Source organism: Aedes aegypti, chromosome 2, assembly GCF_002204515.2.
Source record: "Aedes aegypti strain LVP_AGWG chromosome 2, AaegL5.0 Primary Assembly, whole genome shotgun sequence".
Taxonomy (NCBI): domain Eukaryota; kingdom Metazoa; phylum Arthropoda; class Insecta; order Diptera; family Culicidae; genus Aedes; species Aedes aegypti.
Genome location: NC_035108.1, coordinates 345,805,445 through 345,827,901, shown reverse-complemented (window position 1 = coordinate 345,827,901; position 22,457 = coordinate 345,805,445). Strand labels below are relative to the sequence as shown.

At 39.1% G+C, this 22,457-nt stretch overlaps 1 protein-coding gene across 6 annotated transcripts in view; it reads left to right on the top strand.

The window, feature by feature from the left end:
* The first annotated feature begins 4,585 nt into the window (after nt 1-4,585).
* The window catches only part of LOC5569031 (PQ-loop repeat-containing protein 1), a 95,101-nt gene continuing 77,229 nt past the window's right edge, over nt 4,586-22,457 (top strand). For 2 of the 6 annotated variants that reach the window (XM_021846181.1, XM_021846176.1), the window contains exons 1-2: nt 4,588-5,271; nt 16,041-16,615. In XM_021846181.1, the coding sequence (XP_021701873.1) occupies nt 16,413-16,615 (203 nt within the window). In that variant the 5' untranslated portion in view covers nt 4,588-5,271; nt 16,041-16,412. Of the gene's footprint in view, nt 5,360-16,040; nt 16,616-22,457 lie in introns of all 6 variants that reach the window. The other 4 variants (XM_021846180.1, XM_021846179.1, XM_021846178.1 and 1 more) reach the window with 4 other exon arrangements.

Here is a 22,457-nt window from a genome sequence, read left to right as displayed (position 1 = left end):
GTGTCTTTGGTCTGACCTCCCAGCTACACCATGGAACTATAAGCCATTTTATGAGACGTTTCGAATCATATGGTTTCCTTTTGTTTACCAGCTTTGAAAGTTTCTGGCGGGCCGATTTATTTACGTTTCTTCTAGCGCTACATTTGGAAGGAGCATATTCATCAATGGCGCTGGTGGCAATGAAACAAAGTTTTTGATTTTCGCATGTAAAATTTAAATCAGTAGGCAGGGAAGATATTTTTCATCTACGTTACCTGTAATTCATGTAAACCTGGTAGAAACATGCGCTGAAAGAGACGGGGACGTCATTGCCAACAAAAATGTGACCAGCGCCATTCACATATCATGCTAGTTTTTTGAACAACAACAATGAGCGGCCCGCCAGAAAACGTCATTCGAACGTCTCGTAAAATGACTTATTGTAAGTTAGAAAATGCCATTTGCCGGATTTATCTCGGTATCCATGCAAGATACCCTACCTCGGAAGCAGGGCGCATTAGAGCAAATCCGGATGCAAATCGAATGCTCCACTTCCGAAGTTAGTTATCTAGCATAGATTCCGAGAGAAATCCAACTTCGGGGAAAAACCGTTTCTAACTTTTTTCGCGTCCAAAATATAAAGCTTCCGTGTGTGTTGTGTAGGTTGTTCAATCCGGATGGTCAATCAGAAAATGTCTGTGTTGGCAAAAAGGAATAGTTGCAGGGCTGTTAGCGAGCCACTTTTGACCTGGTAACTAAAAAGTCACTATTTACAACTAAAATTGAAAGGCCTAAAAGGTAGGGATTTTTTCCTCTTTCTGGAAAGTTTCAGGTGAATAGCCCTCAAACATTTTTGTCGAGAAGTCCGAATGTTTGGTCGGGGCTCTTTGAGGAATTTTTGATGCCAATCCGGATAAATTTTTGAAAACAATTATAACATCCATTTTCGTTTTTAGGCATTCTTTTGAGTGAAAACTCGTAGTTTCGAAATCACTTATTAATCTCTATCTTGATCATATAAGTCCAGGTCTTTGCATACCCCAAACAAACAAAATCTAGTTTATTTCAACCAAAATTCTACGTCGAATATTGCACAAATAAAAAAATAGTTTGCTTTCACAATGTCACATGTTTGAAACAAACTAAAAAACTGTTTTGATAGTTTTGCGATAATCAAATTAAATTCAAAAAAATTTTGTTAGCAACAACTAATAATTTGGTTATTTCATTTGACAGTTCTTATTTTTGTTTCATTGGGAGGTATCATATGTTTATCATTATCATGCTCAAATATTGTATAATTACAGTGCATTTTTTGTCCAATAGAACTAGATCGTTCAAAATGTGCTGCGATCTTAGTCATCAGCATCATGAGCTTGAAGCGCCATATTTTGGGTAGTATTTAGCAAGCGGAAATCATCAGAACCTGTGTGGGAGACAATTTTTGTTTGTTTTTGTATCGATTTATAACAGTTGTATTATAATTACCTAATTGGTTATATTATAACTACCTACGTTTCAAGCCTTAACCTTCCAGTCGTCGCGCGGTTTGCCACCGTCAGAACCACTACGCTACTGTTGGGCACGAAAAGCGAGGTTTTTTCAACAGTATTGTACAAAATACAACAGCGCGACGACTGAAGTGTTAAGTTACAAACAGGGATGCCAAGTCAATTTTTCAAAAATCTGAAAGATTTTGAAAATTTGTTTGGAAAAGTCTGGTTTGCTTATCTCGTATATTGAAAACCTTGCAAATTATTTACAAAACCTTACAAATTCGTTTCAAATTTAATCTGAATCTTCCAGATTTTTGTAAAATGGGGCTTCAAAAATCAGGAATATTCCAGACAAATCTGGAAGGTTGGCAATGCTGGTTACAAAGATCAGTCAATTCAGAGAGACATTCAATACCCTACACAAAACCATTGATGAGGCTCGCATCCATCGTTCATTGTCTGAAAAAAGATTATTACCTTATTAAAGCTGGGTCACACGATAAAAAAGAGTTATGTGCATCACTCAAATCTTATGCATGAGGTTTCCAAGAAAAATGTAACAGTTTGTTTAGTTTGATAAAGCTTTCGTTTGAATCTCAGATATCCAAACAAAAACTAAACAACCTAATAAATGATACAAATAAACCATAACTTAATTGACATAAACTGACAAATTGGTTTAAAACTATCAGAATTATTGTTAGATTTTACTAAAACCAAAGATAGAAACAACAATGTTATTAGTTTATTTCAAATGCATTTATCAGTTTGAAACAACTAAATTTAAAAAATAGATGTTTCAAACTTTGCTTTTGTCAAGAGTTGAAGTGCTTCGTGGTCTTCGATAATGTTCTTCATCATAATATTACATATCGTGGTCTGCGTTCAAATTTTTTTCATAGAAGTCAATGAGCGTCCTCTGACGATTTTTATTTGCAAAAGTGAGTTTTGCCATAGTAAATCCCTGGGAGGGAGGCACCGATACTACACACGAAATATGACATGATTTTTTTTTCAAACTGCAAGAAAACTCCAGCTTGCCAACGACAATCAAGGCAGACTTGATGAAAATCGTTAGTTTTCTTTTGTTGTGTACCTTCCACCTTTTCGGACAAACATTGAAAAAGGGCCAAAGTTTTCTATGCATTTCATTTTCGTTTTTATTAGAAAAAGTAAAATGATGCGTATTTAAGTACTTTATATACAATCAGAATAAAAGGTGCTATCGTGACATTACTTTTGAATAGGCATGAATAGCTTATCAATCGATTTTTGTCACATTTGATGAAATGCCAAAAAATGTTTTGATCAATTACGCACTTTTTCCAAGTTTTTCCATTGTTTGAGATCCGGGCTCACAGTGACAGTTCGTGACAGCAGAATCTCGGCTCACTATGACGTACATAAATTTCGTATCGGTTTCTCCCTCCCAGGTAAATCCCTTACAAACTTTTAACGGCTTGCGCTAAATTATAGTTTCACCGATCGAGATGAAATTTTACACAGTTATAGTACCCAAACAGGACCTGAAAAGTGGGCTGGGTTGAGAATCAGAATTTCATCCCACACTAATAATTCATTCGAATAAATCGTAAGGCTTTTAGGGGGAGAGGGTGTATCAACATTCAAAATATTTCTTTCGAGGGAGGGAGGACATGAAATCTTACGTAAGACTCCCTAGAAAATTTAAAAAAAGCAATAATTTTGTTGCGCAAATTGAAAAATATTTTGTGAAAAACTTTTCACTGTATCCAGCAAGTGTCGTGCAGTGATAGATTTTCAAGACGTATAACGTTGACGTTTGTTTTCCTCTTTAAGCCTGATTTGCTACTGAAAAGGAATCGCTAAAGTCGCCGATTCCTTGCAGAAATTTTCTACAGCGACTCCCATTTGTACTGACAGAATCTGCGATCAGAAAAAAGCGCCTTCTTGATCGATTCCTTGCAGAAATTTCCCATGCATCAAGATAGGCCGATAAATTACTTGTCAGCAGCGATTCAGGCTTCAGGGTATTAACTATATTCGCCCTAAGAAATGTTGCGCTCACGCTGACTATGCAATAGTACAAACGTAGAAAACTTTATTTCACGGTCTCTTCTTTCACACTAATGACATTATGGTAAACCATTACGAAAAAACTCTCCTTCAAACGATTTTTTTTTGATGATGTTGTGAATCCGGTATAAAGAAAGACAAACACGTTATTTAAATGTTCAATTCTCATTGTCTGAGCGTCGCACTAATATGTGATTAGTGCACTGTGTTCACAAAAAATCGTTAGAATGCAGCGCCGCGCTTGAATCATTTGATTTCGAAGTGCGGCGAGTGTGAGTTGTGCGCTGTCCGGTTTGGTGTCGGTGCGACAATATTTTGTTTTGAAATTTCCTGAATCGACAACGATTGCGAATTGGACCAGACAAAAATTAAATTTGACAGTCCATTGATTAATTGGAGGGGAAATAATTTCTGAACTGTCAAATTTAAGTTCGGACTCATTTTAACAACGCAAATGAGACAGACCCCAAGTTAGCGTGTGTGCAATTTTGCACTAGTACTGCATTCTATGACATCTCAGCAAATGTCAACACACCCAGCTAGTACCTCCCCGTTAAACAAAAAACAAATAATAACATTGCTTTTCTCTCTCGTTGTGGTGTTTTCTACGCTCTCAAGATTAGACGTCTTGATCACGCTTATAAAATTTGTCTCGATGTGGCGATGAAGCTGCACAGCATTGATCGTACGAATTATTATTTTTTATTAATCTTTATTCGTTTTTGAACCCAGGTTGGAACTGGCGCAACCCGTTCTGAATCACAGTTTCAACCCCAACCCGATTCAGGTTCGACCGAACTACAATTTGCTTGACGTTTGTTTGTTTATGTGTTGATCACCGACCCAGTTCCTAAAAACGAAAACGACATAAATCAATGAACTGTCCAAAGGCGTTTTGAATGAAATAAACTTTAGCCATTTTTGATACAAAATGCAAGTTTTTCTGAAATCTGGTGTTGTTCTACAATAACATTTTCAAGCGCAAATTGAAGCCAAACGTGTGTGAACGACTTCAAGCGTGTTCTAGTAGCAGTTGCGTCGCGAACCTGCCGTCAGAGTACCGTTGTGTTTCGCGAGGAGCAGAGAGAGACGTCCGTGTCTCGGAGGATTGTGAACTCTGAAGTCGCGAATCGGCCAACAGTTCAAGAAGAGTAATCTCCGAGGTTTGTTGTGTGATTTTTTCTAGCGAGCGACGACGATGATGATGATGATGCACTCTGTGATGTGGTGCTTTGAGTGAGGAAGAAGAAAATCGTCCATAAGAATTTTGAATAGTGGAAATTGCACCGAAAAATTTTGTCCCGGCAAAGACGCGATCCGTTGTGGGCTTCTGGAGGAATGTGTTTGTCCGATGATATGGCCGGTTTGCATCGATTCGCGTAGTTTTTGTCATGAAAATAAGTGGCTAATGGCTGGTGCTGGCTTTGGGTGGATCAAGTGAAAATATTGTTCTGTGTTTGGGAATACCTACGGTTTGTGTTGCAACCTCCCGGAGTGTGGAAAGAAGGAAAAAGAATCGAAAATAGTTTGCGTGAATACAAGCGAGAATAGTGTTTTTCCCTGCCAGCCACATCCGAGAGAAGCTGAAATTGATTGATTTGCGGTACCGAAAAGATTAGCGAAAAATCGAAGAAACTCACGAGTGCGATCCATTTCTAGAGTCCCGGATCTTAATTCGCAAAACATCCCGACCCGTAGTGTGTTCCGTGCTCGCCTGCCTGGCAATTTGCCTCCTGTTGGTGTAATTTAATTCTTATCTCCGTTTTTTCTTTCGTTTGAGTTAAGCCTAGTGGAGAGGCTGTTTTTGTGGGCAAAAGGTTTTTGCGATTGTAAGAAAATGAAATTCTTAATAGAAATTAAGAATTTAAGCTCCTCGATAAATGAAGCTTTTTACTATTTATATATAGGTCCATTGATTAAAGAAATAGTTCCATAAATAATATCAGTGGTGATAATCGCTGAAGCCACATTTTTTCTAATTTAATGTGAAAAATTGTACCAACAAATAATTTTAGAATACAACATAAATGTAAAATTATGACCCAAAAACAACACAAATTGTACCCATAGTTTGTGAAGCAATGCTCCATACAAAGTATTATTTTATCCAACACATATTATTTAAGAATTATCCGAACATTGTTTTCAGTATCGACCTTTACATACAATTGCGTTATGATAAAATGGAAACTTAGATAATTCTTGGAGTCCAACTTGAAATTAGACTTCTGTCAAAATCATTCCAGACATTTCGCCGTTGACTTGCCCCTCCTTGGCCGATGCAAAAAAAAACCGCCACGGAAATAAAACTTGTGTTGAATTTCCCAACATGTGTCTTCACCATTTATGTTCGTAAAAAAATTGCGTCCCTTTTGATGTCTAGGCGCGGTAAATGGCTGGGCATGACGTACCATTGGTACCTCGCGTACCTGCAGGAATAAAATAGACCCCTTTGTGCGGTCCTTAGCCTCTTGCCCAGCAACTCCTATCCCTACCTCCTCGTGGTACTGGCCGGGGTACGAGTAACCTTGGGGAAGATCGGGTAACCAACCCCCGGTGGGAACTTTGGTCGTATGCTGACAGGGAAGGGGGGGTTTGCTTCTGCAAACCTGGAGCGTCTGTACTCCACGTTAGGAGCGGCTCACAACAGCGTCTGTTCCCCATGTCAGGGGCGGCTGATCATCGTCCGAGTGCCAGAGAAGGACTCTAAGCTAAACTGCGCACTATGGCCCTCCGAACATTTAGGGGGAATGGTCCTCCGGAAATCTAGGGGGTTGGTGTCAGGCCCTGCGAGCCAGCCGTAAAAACACATCAGCACAGGAACGTCAACGAGAGAATACGGACCGGAACAATCGGCAAAGACCACAGCGACGAAAATGGACTAGCGATTGGAAACTCGGTACGTGGAACTGCAAATCTCTCAACTTCATTGGAAGTACTCGCATACTCTCCGATGTACTGAAGACCCGCGGTTTCGACATCGTAGCGCTGCAGGAGGTGTGCTGGACAGGAGCATTGGTGCGAACGTTTAGAGGTAATCATACCATCTACCAGAGCTGCGGCAACACACGCGAGCTGGGAACAGCTTTCATAGTGATGGGTGATATGCAAAGGCGCGTGATCGGGTGGTGGCCGATCAATGAACGAATGTGCAAGTTAAGAATCAAAGGCCGATTCTTTAACTTCAGCATAATTAACGTGCATAGCCCACACTCCGGAAGCACTGATGATGACAAGGACGCATTTTACGCGCAGCTCGAACGCGAGTACGACCGCTGCCCAAGCCACGACGTCAAGATCATCATAGGAGATTTGAACGCTCAGGTTGGCCAGGAGGAGGAGTTCAGACCGACGATTGGAAAGTTCAGCGCCCACCGGCTGACGAACGAGAACGGCCTACGACTGATAGATTTTGCCGCCTCCAAGAACATGGCCATTCGTAGCACCTATTTCCAGCACAGCCTCCCGTATCGGTACACCTGGAGATCACCTCAGCAGACAGAATCGCAAATCGACCACGTTTTGATCGATGGACGGCACTTCTCCGACATAACCGACGTCAGAACCTATCGTGGCGCCAACATTGACTCCGACCACTACCTGGTGATGGTGAAACTGCGCCCAAAACTATCCGTCATCAACAATGTACGGTACCGACGCCCGCCGCGGTACAATCTCGAGCGGCTGAAACAACCGGATGTCGCCAATGCGTACGCGCAGCATATTGAGGTAGCGTTGCCGGATGAGGGCGAGCTCGATAGGGCCCCTCTTGGGGACTGCTGGAGGACAGTCAAAGCAGCCATTAACGACGCTGCCGAAAGCGTTGTCGGATATGTGGAACGGAGCTCAAGAAACGATTGGTTCGACGAGGAGTGCCAAGAGGTTTTAGAGGAGAAGAATGCAGCGCGGGCTGCAATGCTGCAGCATGGTACGCGGCAAAACGTGGAACGATACAGACTGAAGCGGAAACAGCAAACCCGCCTATTCCAGGACAAAAAGCGCCGCCTGGAAGAGGTGGAATGCCAAGAGATGGAGTTGCTGTACCGTTCTCGAGAAACGCGGAAGTTCTATCAGAAGCTCAACACATCCCGCAAAGGCTTCGTGCCGCGAGCTGAGATGTGCCGGGATAAGGATGGGAGCATCTTGACGGACGGACGCGAGGTGATCGAAAGGTGGAAGCAGCACTACGATGAACACCTGAATGGCGCAGAGAACACAGGCACAGAAGGTCAGGACAGCGAAGGCGATGGCTACGTCAGCACAGCGGACAGCGGAAATCAACCAGCTCCCACGATGGGGGAAGTTAAGGATGCCATTCAACAGCTCAAGAACAACAAAGCCGCTGGCAAGGATGGTATCGGAGCCGAACTCATCAAGATGGGCCGGACAGGTTGGCCGCTTGTCTGCATCGGCTGATAGTCAGAATCTGGGAAACGGAACAGCTACCGGAGGAGTGGAAGCAAGGCGTTATTTGCCCTATCTACAAAAAGGGCGACAAACTGGAGTGTGAAAATTATCGTGCAATCACCATCCTAAACGCCGCCTATAAAGTGCTATCCCAGATTCTCTTCCGTCGTCTATCACCTATAGCAAACGAGTTCGTGGGAAGTTATCAAGCAGGTTTCATCGACGGCCGCTCGACAACGGACCAGATCTTTTCCGTGCGGCAAATCCTCCAGAAATGCCGTGAGTACCAGGTCCCTACGCACCATTTGTTCATCGATTTCAAGGCGGCATACGATAGTATCGACCGCATAGAGCTATGGAAAATCATGGACGAGAACAGCTTTCCCGGGAAGCTCACAAGATCGATCAGAGCAACGATGGACGGTGTGCAAAACTGCGTGAAGATCTCGGGCGAACACTCCAGTTCGTTCGAGTCTCGGCGGGGACTACGACAGGGCGACGGACTTTCGTGCCTGTTGTTCAATATTGCGCTTGAAGGTGTCATGCGGAGAGCCGGACTTAACAGTCGAGGCACGATTTTCACGAGATCCGGACAATTTGTTTGCTTCGCGGACGACATGGATATTATTGGGAGAAAATTTGAAACGGTGGCAGATTTGTTCACCCGCCTGAAACGCGAAGCAACAAAAGTCGGGCTAATGGTGAATGCGTCGAAAACAAAGTACATGCTGGTTGGCGGAACTGAGCGCGACAGGACCCGCCTAGGAAGCAGTGTTACGATAGACGGGGATACCTTCGAGGTGGTGGACGAGTTCGTCTACCTCGGATCCTTGTTGACGGCTGACAACAATGTTAGTCGGGAAATACGAAGGCGCATCATCAGCGGAAGTCGTGCCTACTATGGGCTCCAGAAGAAACTGCGGTCAAGAAAGATTCACCCCCGCACCAAATGCACGATGTACAAAACGCTCATAAGACCGGTAGTCCTCTATGGGCATGAGGCGTGGACTATGCTCGAGGAGGACTTGCAAGCTCTTGGGGTTTTCGAACGCCGAGTGCTAAGGACGATCTTCGGCGGCGTGCAGGAGAACGGCGTGTGGCGGCGAAGGATGAACCACGAGCTCGCTCAACTCTACGGCGAACCCAGTATCGTGAAGGTAGCTAAAGCTGGAAGGATACGCTGGGCAGGGCATGTTGCAAGAATGCCGGACAACAACCCTGTAAAGATGGTGTTCGCCACGAATCCGGTCGGAACAAGAAGGCGTGGGGCGCAGCGAGCTAGGTGGATTGACCAGGTACACCAGGACCTGGAGAGCGTGGGTCACAGTCGAGGATGGAGAGAAGCGGCCATGAACCGAGGGAATTGGCGAAATATTGTTGGCGAGGCTTTATCAAGATAATTGATGTAAAGCCAAATAAGTAAGTAAGTAACAAAAAAATGGATTTCACCAAGCAATGAGATCTTCGATGAAGATGTAACTAGAAATCGTTCACTCTAATATGTTGCTTTAGACTGTCCCTCAAACAAAAAAGTTGTAAAAGTCAACGGGGCACCCCCTAGATATGTGCTATAGGGTAAGAAAAAAGCTCTCCCAAAATTTCAACTCAATTGGTAGCTCCAGCTGGCGCATTCAATTTGAGGTTTGTATGGGATATTCGTTTCAAATGTATTTAAAATTGACTCTATGTCACTGTTTCGTTCCGTATACTAGTTGATCGTCCTCAATTGAGCCCAGAATTGCAAATACACTAGTTGATACCCTAATGAACATATTTGTAGTAGGTTGTAACTGGATATATGGTCATTTTCATTAACATTTCAGTTGTTGTAAATTAGGCTTAGATCAACACTCCCCCACAATCACATGCATGCGCGTTGTGCAGAAGCTCGCCTAGCGTCATAGGTGACTATGATACGCTTAGTTACTATGTTGAAGAAATACAAAGCAGCATTGTATGAGCTTAACAAATGTACTTCAGATAGATAGTACACTAACTTTATCAATTTTAATCATGATACAACCTTCTACAATATTGTTCGCTATGGTATCAAGATGTGTTTTTTACATTCTGGGTTAAATTGAACGCGATCAACAATTTACCTGAACTAAACAGTAGATGATGTGTTATTTCCCATATGTTTGAGCTAGAAATCCCATATTAGCTTCAATTCAAATGCGCCAGCTCATGGAACGACCAACTGAGCTGAAATTTTCAGGAAGTCTCCCTCTAATTCTAGAGAATAACCCTAGGAATGCCCCGTGGAATCATACAACTTTATTTTTCTCCCATACTGAGTTGGGCCAGTCTAAGTTGCTTCTAAGTATCTTCTTTCCATATCTTGCATGCAGGGAATTCCGATGCAAAAATATGCATATTCTAGAAAAACTTTCAGACTGTTACGAGACTTTTCAACTTATTCTTCAAAATATTCATCACAGATTTCTCGAGGAAAAGCTTTAGGAAAAATATCTTGGGAAATTTCTCCAAAACTTGATCCTAAAATTATTGAGTAATTCAACGTTACTTTTATATACGATAAACAAAATAAAAATAAAACAAATATAACCTAATTACAGGTTATTATAATTATTAAACAAATATTACTCCCAAAATGAAATCTCCCAAAAAATGTCACAGATTTTTTACAAGAAAATCTGCAAAGGTCAATCCCAGAGTGCTCGTTTTTAGAAAATATGTTCTGTTTTTTTTAAGAAACCCGACAAGATCCCTATGTCATTTCATCCACGGTAACTCCAAAGAATTTCTCCAAACAATCCTCGAGAATAAAGAACATCTCAGTTGAGTTCCTCTAGTTTTTTTTCTAGGAATTTCTCCATGATTTCATCGAAGAATTACCACTGCAGTTCTTCCAAACATTTCTCAAAAAAAAAATTCTCATGAAATCTACAAAAGTTCATTATGGTTCCATACTAATTAACACTACAGATTTTCTTGGTAAATCATCCTACACATTTTTCAAGGGATTCTGTTAGATGTTTTGCCTGGAGTTCCTTCAGAAAATGCTGCAGGGTATTATCCAGACTTTTGCCCGATGTGTTTTTTTTTCAATTAGGTATGCTAACAATTTAACCGGAAAAAAAAAAAATGCTCAATGTGAGTTCTTCTAGTAAGACATATTCACAAAGAGTGACTTCAAAACTCACACAAGTTTCATCAGAGGTTACTTTAAAATTTGCTTTAGAAAAACCACTCGATTTTTTTTTTGATATTTTCTCAAATTTCTAAAAAAAATCATACACATTTCTACGGAGAAATGCCTGGAAAAAATCCTGGAAGAATACTAAGACAAATATTTAAAGAGTTTCTTGAATAATCCTTAAAAAATGCTATAGGAATTCTAAAGAAATCTCAGAATAATTCTTGGAGATATCCGTTTTCTACTTTTAATCTCCAGAGGTATCTTTGGAGAAACTTCTGGTTGAATTTTTGAAGAAGTTCTAAATAGAAGTCTTGGAAGATTTCCCAGGAAAATCGATGGAAGATTCACCGCATAGAATCTTGGAGGACTTAGGACTTTCTTGAAAAATATCTAGAAGAATCTTTTAAGAAATTCTTAATGATTTCTGAGTAAAATTCTGTGGTCATATATGAAAAAAAAAACAGGTTGTGTTCTTGTGATATCCAAAACAAAATCCTTTGATGGATTTCTTAAAAAAAATCGTGAAGGAGAGAATTGAGAAAATCATTGAAAAATGCGTTTATAAAATCTGGAAGCTTGAAAAACTATTGAATTAATATTATTTTGTATTTTTTTGTTTATCTTTGTATCTAAAATTAGGGTATTTCTTTAAATCTGGAAAAAAGCGATTTCTTAAAAATTTATTTTGTAAAACCTGGAAATATCAGGGAATTTAATTTCTGTAAACGAGTAGACATCCTATGAAGGAATCTTAGGAGAAATCTCTGGAATAATTGTCCAAGGTATTCTTAGAGAAATTTATGAGGAATCTCAAAGAAATCCTGAACGACAATTTTAAAGGAATTCCAAGAAAATTCCTGAAGAAATTATTGGTTAAATTCTGTAAGATTTTCTAAAAAAAATTTAAGGAAGTCCTAGAGAAAACGATATTTTATCATCGTTTTCTCTAGGATTTCCTTAAAAATTGGATTAATTCCTGAGCTAACTTATGTGGGATTTCTTAGAAAATCCGTAGAAGATCTAAACAAGAGATTTCTTAGGAAGTCCGTAAAAGATCTAAAGAAATCTTAGTAGTACCTGAAGGAAATTGAATGAAGTGGTTTTCTAACAACACTTGATCCGGTCTGACTTCACTCCGGCCATCTAAGAGTGCAATTTTATGTTTCTATTTTTTTAAATCTTGATGTACAGTTGACTCTCTATAACTCGATGTTCAAGGGACCATCGACTCATAGAATTATCGAGTTATAGAATAAACCGGCACAAAAACTCCTAAAATCAAAGGAACAAATTTTGTATTTCCTATACTTTTATGATCAGTTCTGTAAGAAAGCAATATTAGTTTATTAATAGCATTTTGAAAACTACTCTATACAACTTTTTACAAAATGCTCGAAAAATCATATTGTTTTTACTGACAAACATTTTTTTTCATGTTTTCAACTTTCATTGCAACTTGCAAGTACCATGCCCACACAGTTACGGATCACCCACAGTGACGGATCACTTTGGCGTTCAACATCGGATAACTCGCTCAAAACATAAAAGTTGACGTAAAACATATTTTTCCCATGTTATACTATTTGTCTTCTAGCATTTGTAAAGTTAAGCATAACATTCAACCGCTTAATAACGGTGTATTTGACAAATGTTTAGTTGGTACCACACAGCTATCATTATATGGTCGTTTTCTGTAAGAAGTGCCGTCAGCATTCATAAGCTCCCATAAGTGGTAAAATTCATATGTTATAGCATAAAACATGCTCGCTCGCTTCGATTTAGTGTGAACTCATCTTTAGAAAACAGTTTTCTTGATTGTTGATTCTAAATCCCGAATATTAGCACTTCTAACTAGTGATCCATAATATGGACCAGGAAATGATTGTTTACCACGGTTATGGATCACTAGCAAAGAATGTAGATTTCTACCATTTTAAGCATTGGATTAGACATTTTGAGACAATAGCGCTAAGGATAAAACTAATACAACATCAAGGTTGGTAAATTTAATTTTTTAGCAGACAAAAATGGGTGGAAAACTTAGTGTGGAGCGAAAACAGTTCATGCCTCAGTTACTACAATGCAGTATATCACAAAAAAGGACATTTTACCCTTGTTTCCAGCTCTAACAATGCTATTTTTTTCAGTAATATGTGACACATTGTTAACTTTAACCAAATCATGCAATACAGATGCATTGAGTTTAAAATCTCTTGATTTTGCGCACTGATCCGTAATATGTCACAATTTGATCCATAATATGAAAATTGATCCATAATATGGTTTTCAGAAACCGATGCAATTTTTAATTTTTATGCAATCCTATGTAAATATTACACTCAAAACAGTTTACTAACCGAAGTTCCAATGTGAAACGATTCAATTCGTGCTTTTAAATTACAATTTTACGTTTTCCATGTCGTTTTATTGAATTTTATAGGTTGGACTCCACACTATTTGATCCATAACTGTGGGGTCATGGTACGTCTATTTTTATCATGTTTCAGTCTGTCGCACATTCTCTTAAACATAATGGAAATTACTGTGGACGTAATTCACGTTATGCCTGAATGACACATGATGTAAGTGATGGAAGGATACAAAAACGTGTATTGTAAAAAAAATGTTAAAATTGTAGTTGTAATTCATAACTTGATTGCAGGAAAGGTTTCTTATTGAAAGTTTCCGCTATTTATATGCTTCGAAGAGTGAGAGCACAATTTCCAAAAGCGAGCCCCTCAATCAGTTAAGATTCCTTGATAAAGTCAATAGAATTGACACCGAAATTGTCCATGCATCAGAATCCCAGTCCTTACTTCTTCAAACTAGAGAACTAAATTAAAGAGAGATTAGAAACAAATGCTTAAATACTAATCCATTTTTTCTTTGTCTGAAGATCATTCTCGGGAACTGGGAAATCGTGATCTGTCCCTATAAACAATGTTTAAAATGTAACATGGTCTAATCAGTGTTCCTTTGAACACTAAAAAATCATGTTTTGTTTTCGTTTGACTAGGGTTCATTGGTAGATTTTTACTAGAGTTTTCAAATTTCCCGGGATTTGATTTCCCGGGAAACGGGAAATAAATTTGTCATTTCCCGGGAAATCCCGGGTTCCCGGGAATTTTTCAAAAACGTGAAAATACAGCAAATTTGATGTTTTTTTTAATTATTAGTATTTTTTGTTATATTTTTTTATACCAGTAACCTTGTATGGTACCTACATTCTTTTTTTGTAAGTAATTTATTTAAGTTTCTCAAAAAAATCTATTGATTACGTTGTGTACGCTAGGCTTCAGAACAACACAAATTATGATATTGAGTCCATGTGATGATTCTTGACAAATCGTATGAAGTTCAAATAATATGTACAGGACTCGCCTATCCGGGATTCGATTATCCGGACTTTTAGACTCGATTATCCAGAGTTTGTTCTTTGATATTTTTGTTTTTGAGATTTTATGCATAAATTTGAGATAATTTGGTATTGCAATATACAATATGAATGGTTTTGCAGCTTTGAATTAGGTAAAAAAAGGGGATTTGAAAAAGAGGTTTTTTGTATGCCGGTCAAAATAATTTCTTCCCAGGACCCCTAAGGTTCCTAGAAATAACTTCTGGCTACGCCACTGCATTAAATAAATAAAACAACGAAAAAAATAATATTTAAGTTCTTTTAATGTAGATTTTAATTTGTCTTTCAGTGATTCGATTATTAGGAAGATTCGATTATCCGGAGTGAAAAAAAAAATCGATACAACGAATAATCGATTCCGACCTGTACCAACATTAAATCAAACCTTTCAAGCACTAGAATAAAAACCAACTAAAGCCTAACGATGGAAAATGTAACGGTTACATCCAAGAAAATTTTATAAGCATACTCAATTCATGGATGATCCCTCGAAAAATCCTGTATTTTGTATAGCATACAATCTATTTTGAAAAAAAAAAAACAAATTGTCAAAGAGCTATCCATTTTAGCAACAATTATTAGATTACAAAAAAAAAACAACAAATCAATATCGAAGCATAACTAGTGATCTAGTAAGATCATTGGTTAGAATGATATGAAAAGTAAATTATACGATAGTTTTGGTTTGAAAATGGATGGTCAATCCTTTTTTAATAGAACTATCCGGGAAATACGGGAATCCCGGGAAACAGGAAATCATTTCCCGGGAAACGGGAATCCCGGGAAATCTCATTTCCCGGGGAATGTTCCCGGGATTGAAAACTCTAATTTTTACCCCATAACGCAGCACAATAAGGTGATCTATCCACGTTATAGGTCTTCATAGCCCGTACTGCAAGTCAGTGAATCAATTGTCAACCAACACCAAGAAATTGTCTTCTCCTGTTTTTGTTACAACAATTTCATTCCGTGACAACATTTTGTCAAAACTTGAACAGCATATGACAATCATTGCTTACCGCGTGGGTAACGATTTTCTATACTTTACATATCAATTTTTGAGAACTTTCTCCCTGTTGTTAACATTGCTACATTATCGAATAACAACCATGAAACAAATTTGATTTTGGGTTTAAAATAATTGATCATTCACGAGTTGAAAAAATGCAACAATTTTACCTCCTGTGTTTGTCACGACATTGTATTCCAATCCGCAAAAATTGGGACAAAGGATTGTAAGAGCGCTTTTTTGTTGTTCGTTTTGCGTCTGTTTCAATGACTATTTAATTCACTTTGATTTTTCATAGATAAAAATAATACTTTTTAAGGAAAATTGCTTGCGAACTATGGGTACAATTTGTTCTCTATGGGCCATATTCTTATGTCTAATAATTCGTTAATTTACCGGTAACACTGAACTTATGGAGCAATCTAATTTAATTATGGAACCTTTCACAAATTGTAATGGTAAATAACTGCTTTCATATGTAGCATATTCATTATTTATTATTGGTGCATTCATTAGGCTGCCGTTTTTGTGTTCGTTCGACTGCGCCTTTGGAGGAATAATCGCACACAAAGAGCTTCAACCGCGATCTAGTGTCGTCATCCCAGTGCAAATTGAGTGCAGCTGCTTCCAACCTGCCCTCGCGGGTGCTTGAGCAAATCTTTGTGATTCCGAGACAACGACGGACGGTGACAACAACAACGGGAGTTACAAATAAGTCGCTTCCAACAGTGTTTCCTTGTTTGGCTCTAGGGAGGCCAAAGTCTCTGTGACCGTGAAATATCGATACGAAGCGTCTCTGTTCCTGGGTTCTCGTTCCCTGATGGGATAGGGAATCGGTTAACTTTTCGGCGAAGAGAGTGTGTATATAGTGTTAGAACCGGATAGACCATGGATTGGATCATCAATGACGAGCTGGGCCTGACGGTTGGCCACGTCGTGGGCTATGTGTCCGCCTCGTTTATGGTCGTCGGCGGAGTGCTTCCGTACGTGCCCCAGTACAAGCAGATCAAGAAAACCCAGGATCCGGAGGGCTTCTCGCTGCACGTCTGTCTGGCCCTGCTAATTGCCAACACGTTGCGGATTCTGTTCTGGTAAGTTATAATTACGCGGATAGCGTGCCGCTTTGCGGCGGGATTCATCTGACTGTTGGATGAGCGAACATGCGTTGATTATAGTGGAGAATGAGTTGGAGGAATTTTTCGAACCAAGAATGATTAGATTCTTTGGGCAACTACTAGCTAAACGTGCTACGAAAAAAAGCGATGATAACTAGTGACTGATACGACTGTTATCAGTTGTTGTTCTGTTGAGGTCGAATTCAATTGTTAATGGGCAATGAACTCGTTGAACCCGGAAGGAAGCTTTCTTCATTTTTTTTAAACGTAGCTGTGTTCAAAACATTACCACGATTTTTAATTTCAAATGTTATATAAAAACGGTTTGCAGAAAAACCTTTCTGGACCTTCCTTAGCATAGTGGTAACGCTCAAAGCAAAGCCATGCTGAAAGTGTCTAGGTTCGATTCCCGGCCGATACAGGATCTTTTAGTAATGTAAATTTCCTAGACTTTCCTGGGCTTAGTGTACAACACTAAACTGCATATCAGATATGTTTAGGTATAACGATAGAACAAGAAATAGAAAAAGGTACAGTGTGTCATTGTGGTCTACATAGTCACTTTTTTTTATTTTCTCCCTGCAGTGGGTGCTTGCGTAAATTCCTAAGGCTCCAAATATTCCCTTGATATGAAGTGACCAGATGTCCCGGATTGTGCGGGACAGTTCCGGATTTGAGCAGCCTATCCCGCATCACCAAGCGTCCCGGAAAACGTCCCGGATTGTAGAGATAACAAAAATTGTAACATAATTTTAGTCGCACTCAACATTGCTGTAACTATTTGGTGTCTGATCGAAAATCATGGAATTCACAGATTTACTCATAGTCGGAATCTTAACATAATGTTGATAGAAATTAGAATTTTCAATATTTTTTCGATTCCTGCTAAGGTTTTGTTGAGCAAACTAACAAATCGAGTATTGCTCAAAATCCTTCTAGATTCAGAATCTTTCATAGATTATATTCAGTCTAGAATTTAACTAAGATTCAGTTCGAAACACTATAAATTTTTACTACAATATTTCTCTACCAGGTAATTCAGATCTAAATTCATACTTATTTTGTTATTTTTTAAAAACTCTTTCGCGACAAGTTATGAAAATCCCACTAGAATTTGTGGATGTTTGCGCAAAAGTGCAAAACTGACATATTGATAAGTTGAAAATTGATTTCAAAAATATATATTAAGAAAATGTTTATTCAATATGTTTCAATTTATACGCCAATAATCAGAAGTTTACAAATTGTGTCCCGCATTGAAGCCAAACATATCTGGTCACTTTACCTTGATACTATTCCTTGATTTCTTCATCTTCAGAAATTTCTTCAAAAAACGTTCCCTAACCTCAAATCTACCTATTCAACGAGTAGGATTTGTTGTATTTCAGCAGCAAATTTGCATAAATAAGTTAGATCTAAAATTCCTATAATTCCTGCAATTATTTCTACATACATTCTCCAATGACTCCACCCGAGATAGGGTCTCGTTTGGTAATTTTACAATGATTATTTTAGCAAACATTCTGGAGAATCATCCAAGACTTCCCAATGAGCATATGAATTAATAACCTTCAACCTAATGACTTTGCAATTACAATAAGAATACATAGGTAAAATCGGGACCTTCCTTACTCTGCGTCTATGTGGAAGGTGTTTAGGTTTGTTTCCCGGTCGGTCCAGGATCTAATCCTTATGAATTTTTTTTTGATTTCCGTGGGCATAGTATATCTGTTAAAGCAATCAATAATCGTAGATAGGACGTTTGAAGTATAACCCATTAATAAAATTTCTCTATTCGTTAATGAACCTCCAAACACAAAATACGTGTTCCATTGTCAGGCTATGGGCCCACACACAAACTTGGAAGGTTGAACACTAATCGACATTCTAGAAGCAGTCTGGAAAGTTTTTCATCTGAACGGAAGCTCCAAGATGGACGGTGAAGATAAGAAATGGCTGTTCAACGGAATCAACTTTCACAATTGGATGTTTCGGATGAAGCTTTTGCGGGAATAGCGGAATTTAATAGAGTGCGTGATACGATCAATCGAAGAAGAATCGTTTGCGAGAGCTTGGAAAACTGACACCGAGGAAGTTTGTATAGAGAAAATCGCTAAACGTGAAGAATGGCTCTAGAAGGATCGGAACTGCAAGTCATCAATCGGATTGCTGAGAATCATTTGGAATACGTAAAAAAGGTTACTTCTAAAGAAATGTGGGATACGCTAAAGAAGGTGTCCCAGGATGTTTTGGGAGTCATATTTTCTTGCGGAGGAAGCTTCAAGTGCTACATGTGCGATGGAAGAGAAGAATCGTAATGAAGAGAGCAAACAGAACAATCGTCGATACAAATTTGAACCTAAAGACAAAGCAAATATAGGCGTGGAAGCAGACATTGCGTTTTTGGCCACATGTGAAGAAGAAGCATTAATTGTCGGAAGTTCTGAGGATGGAAAACCAATTGAGTGGTACATAGATTCAGGTGCGTCGAATCATATGCTGACTTCGGAAGCCTACTTTGAGAGGTATCATAAACTACCGGAAACTGTTCGAATTGCAGGATCTAAAAGCGGTGAATAGATAGGAACGAATCTAGCTGGGACGGCGAGAGTCGAAATGTTGATGAGCGAGAAGTGATTGTATGTTCCCAAGCTGTAGTTTGTTTTCCGTTAGAAGAGTGGAGCAAGAAGACATGAAAGTTACTTTTGTCAACGGAAATGTATCGATCGTGAAGAACAATCAAGTTCTAGCAACAGGCACATGAACTCTGTACAAGTTGGACGTGTATTTTCCAAGCTGCGAACAGAATGCAATGATGGCGAAAACTGATGACTTCGCCCTTTGACTCTGACGTTTTGGGCATGTTAGTGAAGCTCTAATATTCGTAAACTGGGGACGCATGGCATGGTGAAGAATAAGCTAAGCCATCAAGGTCTTATTTCGGAACCAAGATTGCCAGACTAAGATACGATTACGGAGGAGAATACAGCACTTCTGATTTTCAAGACTTTTGACGCAAGAAAGGAATTTCACTGGAGTTTACTGTTCCCTTCAATCCACAACAAAATGTAGACGCCGAAAGGATTAATAGGAAGTTGTTGGACAAATCAAGCTCTCTAATCCTGGAGGCGGGTCTACCAAAAGTGACGTGAGGTGAAGCCGTGCTGACAGCAGCGTATCATGGAAATCGTAGCTGCATTACAAGAATTCAGAACTCCCTATGAAATGTGGTATCACCGAAAACCGGACGTCGACAACCTACGTGTTTTTGGCCCAACTGCTGACAAATTGGACGCAGGATCTCAAAAGAAAGTGATGGTTGGATATGCGAATATCGGCTATCGTATTTGGAATGCTGACAAGAGAAAACTATTAGGATTACCAAATGGCGTTGCAAGCTGAGCAGCGCTAGCTTTGAGTGCTGCAGGTTATGTGGAACTCAACAAATCGTGATGATAAGAAATTCTGGAGAAAGCCGATGGACGATGAAATGGAATCACTACTGAAGTCTGAAACAAGGGAACTGGTCTTACGGCCGACTAATAGGAACATTGTGGACTGCAAATGGGTATACCGAATCAAGCGTGATGAGAATGGAAACATTGATTGTTATAAACAGCTTTTTTGAACGGCAATTGGGAGGAGGAAATTTTTATGAAATAATCTGAAGGATATGATACTGAAAGCAGGGCAGGCAATCGTCAGACTCGTCACAGTGCGATGACGAAATAAAAAAAAACATCGTCATCCAGTATAATAACTCTGGCAGGTCGTCGTCTCGTCATCGACGAAAGAATGCACGACGAACGCCAATCTAAAATCGTCAACGAACCACTTTGTCTTCATTCCGTTCGCTCCCCTTTCTCAAACGAAGGAGGCGTTTATTGTTTATTCGCTTGCTATGCACAAAACGGCGAATGCCATCCCAGAATTGATTGTATTGGCAATTTAACCCGTACTTCTCAAGCTTCATCAATAGCTCTGTTGGTAAGCGCGTGACGTTGACGATTCAAAGCTCGTTTGATCAATTCCAGACACGTTTTGTTGTTTTGTTTTTGTTTTATTTTTTCAAAAAAGGCTCATAATCTATCTACGCCACGGTTCATATTTTTAGTCGGCTCAGAGCTCCCGAACGAATATTCGATCATAACGAAGGAGGCTTCTTTGTTCGTCATGACGCCGAGCCTTTGTGGCGGACAACTGCAGCAAATCGTCATCCAACGCTGGTTGAGTGACGATGACGATTATTTTTTTTTGCAATTTCTCATCGTAATACGCTGTTTTTCATCATGCCAATCTGACATGAAACGGCCTACTTTCCTGCACTGAAGTATGGAGTGCGGGAATAGTCATTACCTAACTGAAACCAGTGCTGTAATGATTCATTACGCAACGCTTTCTCATTACGCAACTGTTTTGAGTTGCGTAATGAATCATTACACAACAATTTTTCAGAAATTGTAAAAGAAAGGTGAATGCATTCTGATATAATTTCTGATACCCTCAAGTGGTCTTCTACAAAATTGCAAAAAATGTTGTACGTAACTCGTTGCAGAACTCGATTTTTACAGCACTCGTCGTAATTATCCTACTCGGCAAGCCTCGTAGGATAAATTTACTACTCGTGCTGTAAAAATCATCATTCTGCAACTTGTTCCGTAAACTACTATTAGTTTCGTCGACGACTTTTTCCATTTGACGGTGACGATTGCTTCCCTGACTGAAAGTAACCTAGTATGCCGCTTGAAGAAATATTTATACAGATACTTTGACAAAATCTCCATTCAAGGAACATTTAGATTGCCTGAACTTCTGTAGCAATTTCGTCCAGACCAGATATTTGTGCGACTGTTAATTTCTTCAGTCGCTTTCAAGCAAAACCGTTAGAAAATAACTGGAATCATCTGAAAAGAATCCTTAGATACCTCATACCTTTATATGTATTTGTAATACCTTAATGTGTTTCTACCTGTGAAGCTATATGGATACAAAACTTGCTACCGAAGTTTGACTTTGAACTGGATGCACCAACTGTATTGTATGAAGGTAATCAATCTTGTATTAATGTAGCAGAAAAACCTCGGAACTATAAGCGATTAAAGCACATTGATATACGATACAACTTCATCCGTGAATGTGTTCAAAAGGATATTCTTCGGCCGATATACATTTCTATCAAGAATTTTCACCGAAGGACTGACGAAGGTCTCATTTATGAGAGAAACTTGGATTATTAGATTGAGGGGGGATGTTCAAGCAATCAATAATCGAAGCACAGACAAACAGACGTTACACTTAGAACAAATCTCGATCAAAATCATAGTCACGAGGACATGTACTGCCTATAACTGCATAACAGTCACATTCGACATTTTTGACAAATTGGTGTTAATACCATGGAGAGTCATCAAATGATAAATACTTTCGATAAACTTATTGAAATCTGTGAGATTGTTCTAGAAAATTCGAAAAAAAAATACCAAGTTGTTTCGTCACATTGATAATTATAATTGCATAACAGTCACATTGAGATTAAAAATGAGTCTCGTAATTCAACAGCAATGAAATTTCTATCAGAATTTTTTTCTAACAATTCACCTAGTATGCGATATGCGTTGTACAAAAAATCAGCCTCAAATAAGCACTTTTGAGTTCCTGATAATTTTTAGAAATATTTGTTTCCTCCCATATTGCCATAAAATGCACACTTGGTATGGGGCTCTGCACAGAAATCAGTCTCACTCTTTCACTCCTTCATAAAATTAGTAAACAACAAGGCCAGTAAACGTCAGTGCAGAGCCCCATTCCATTTACTCAA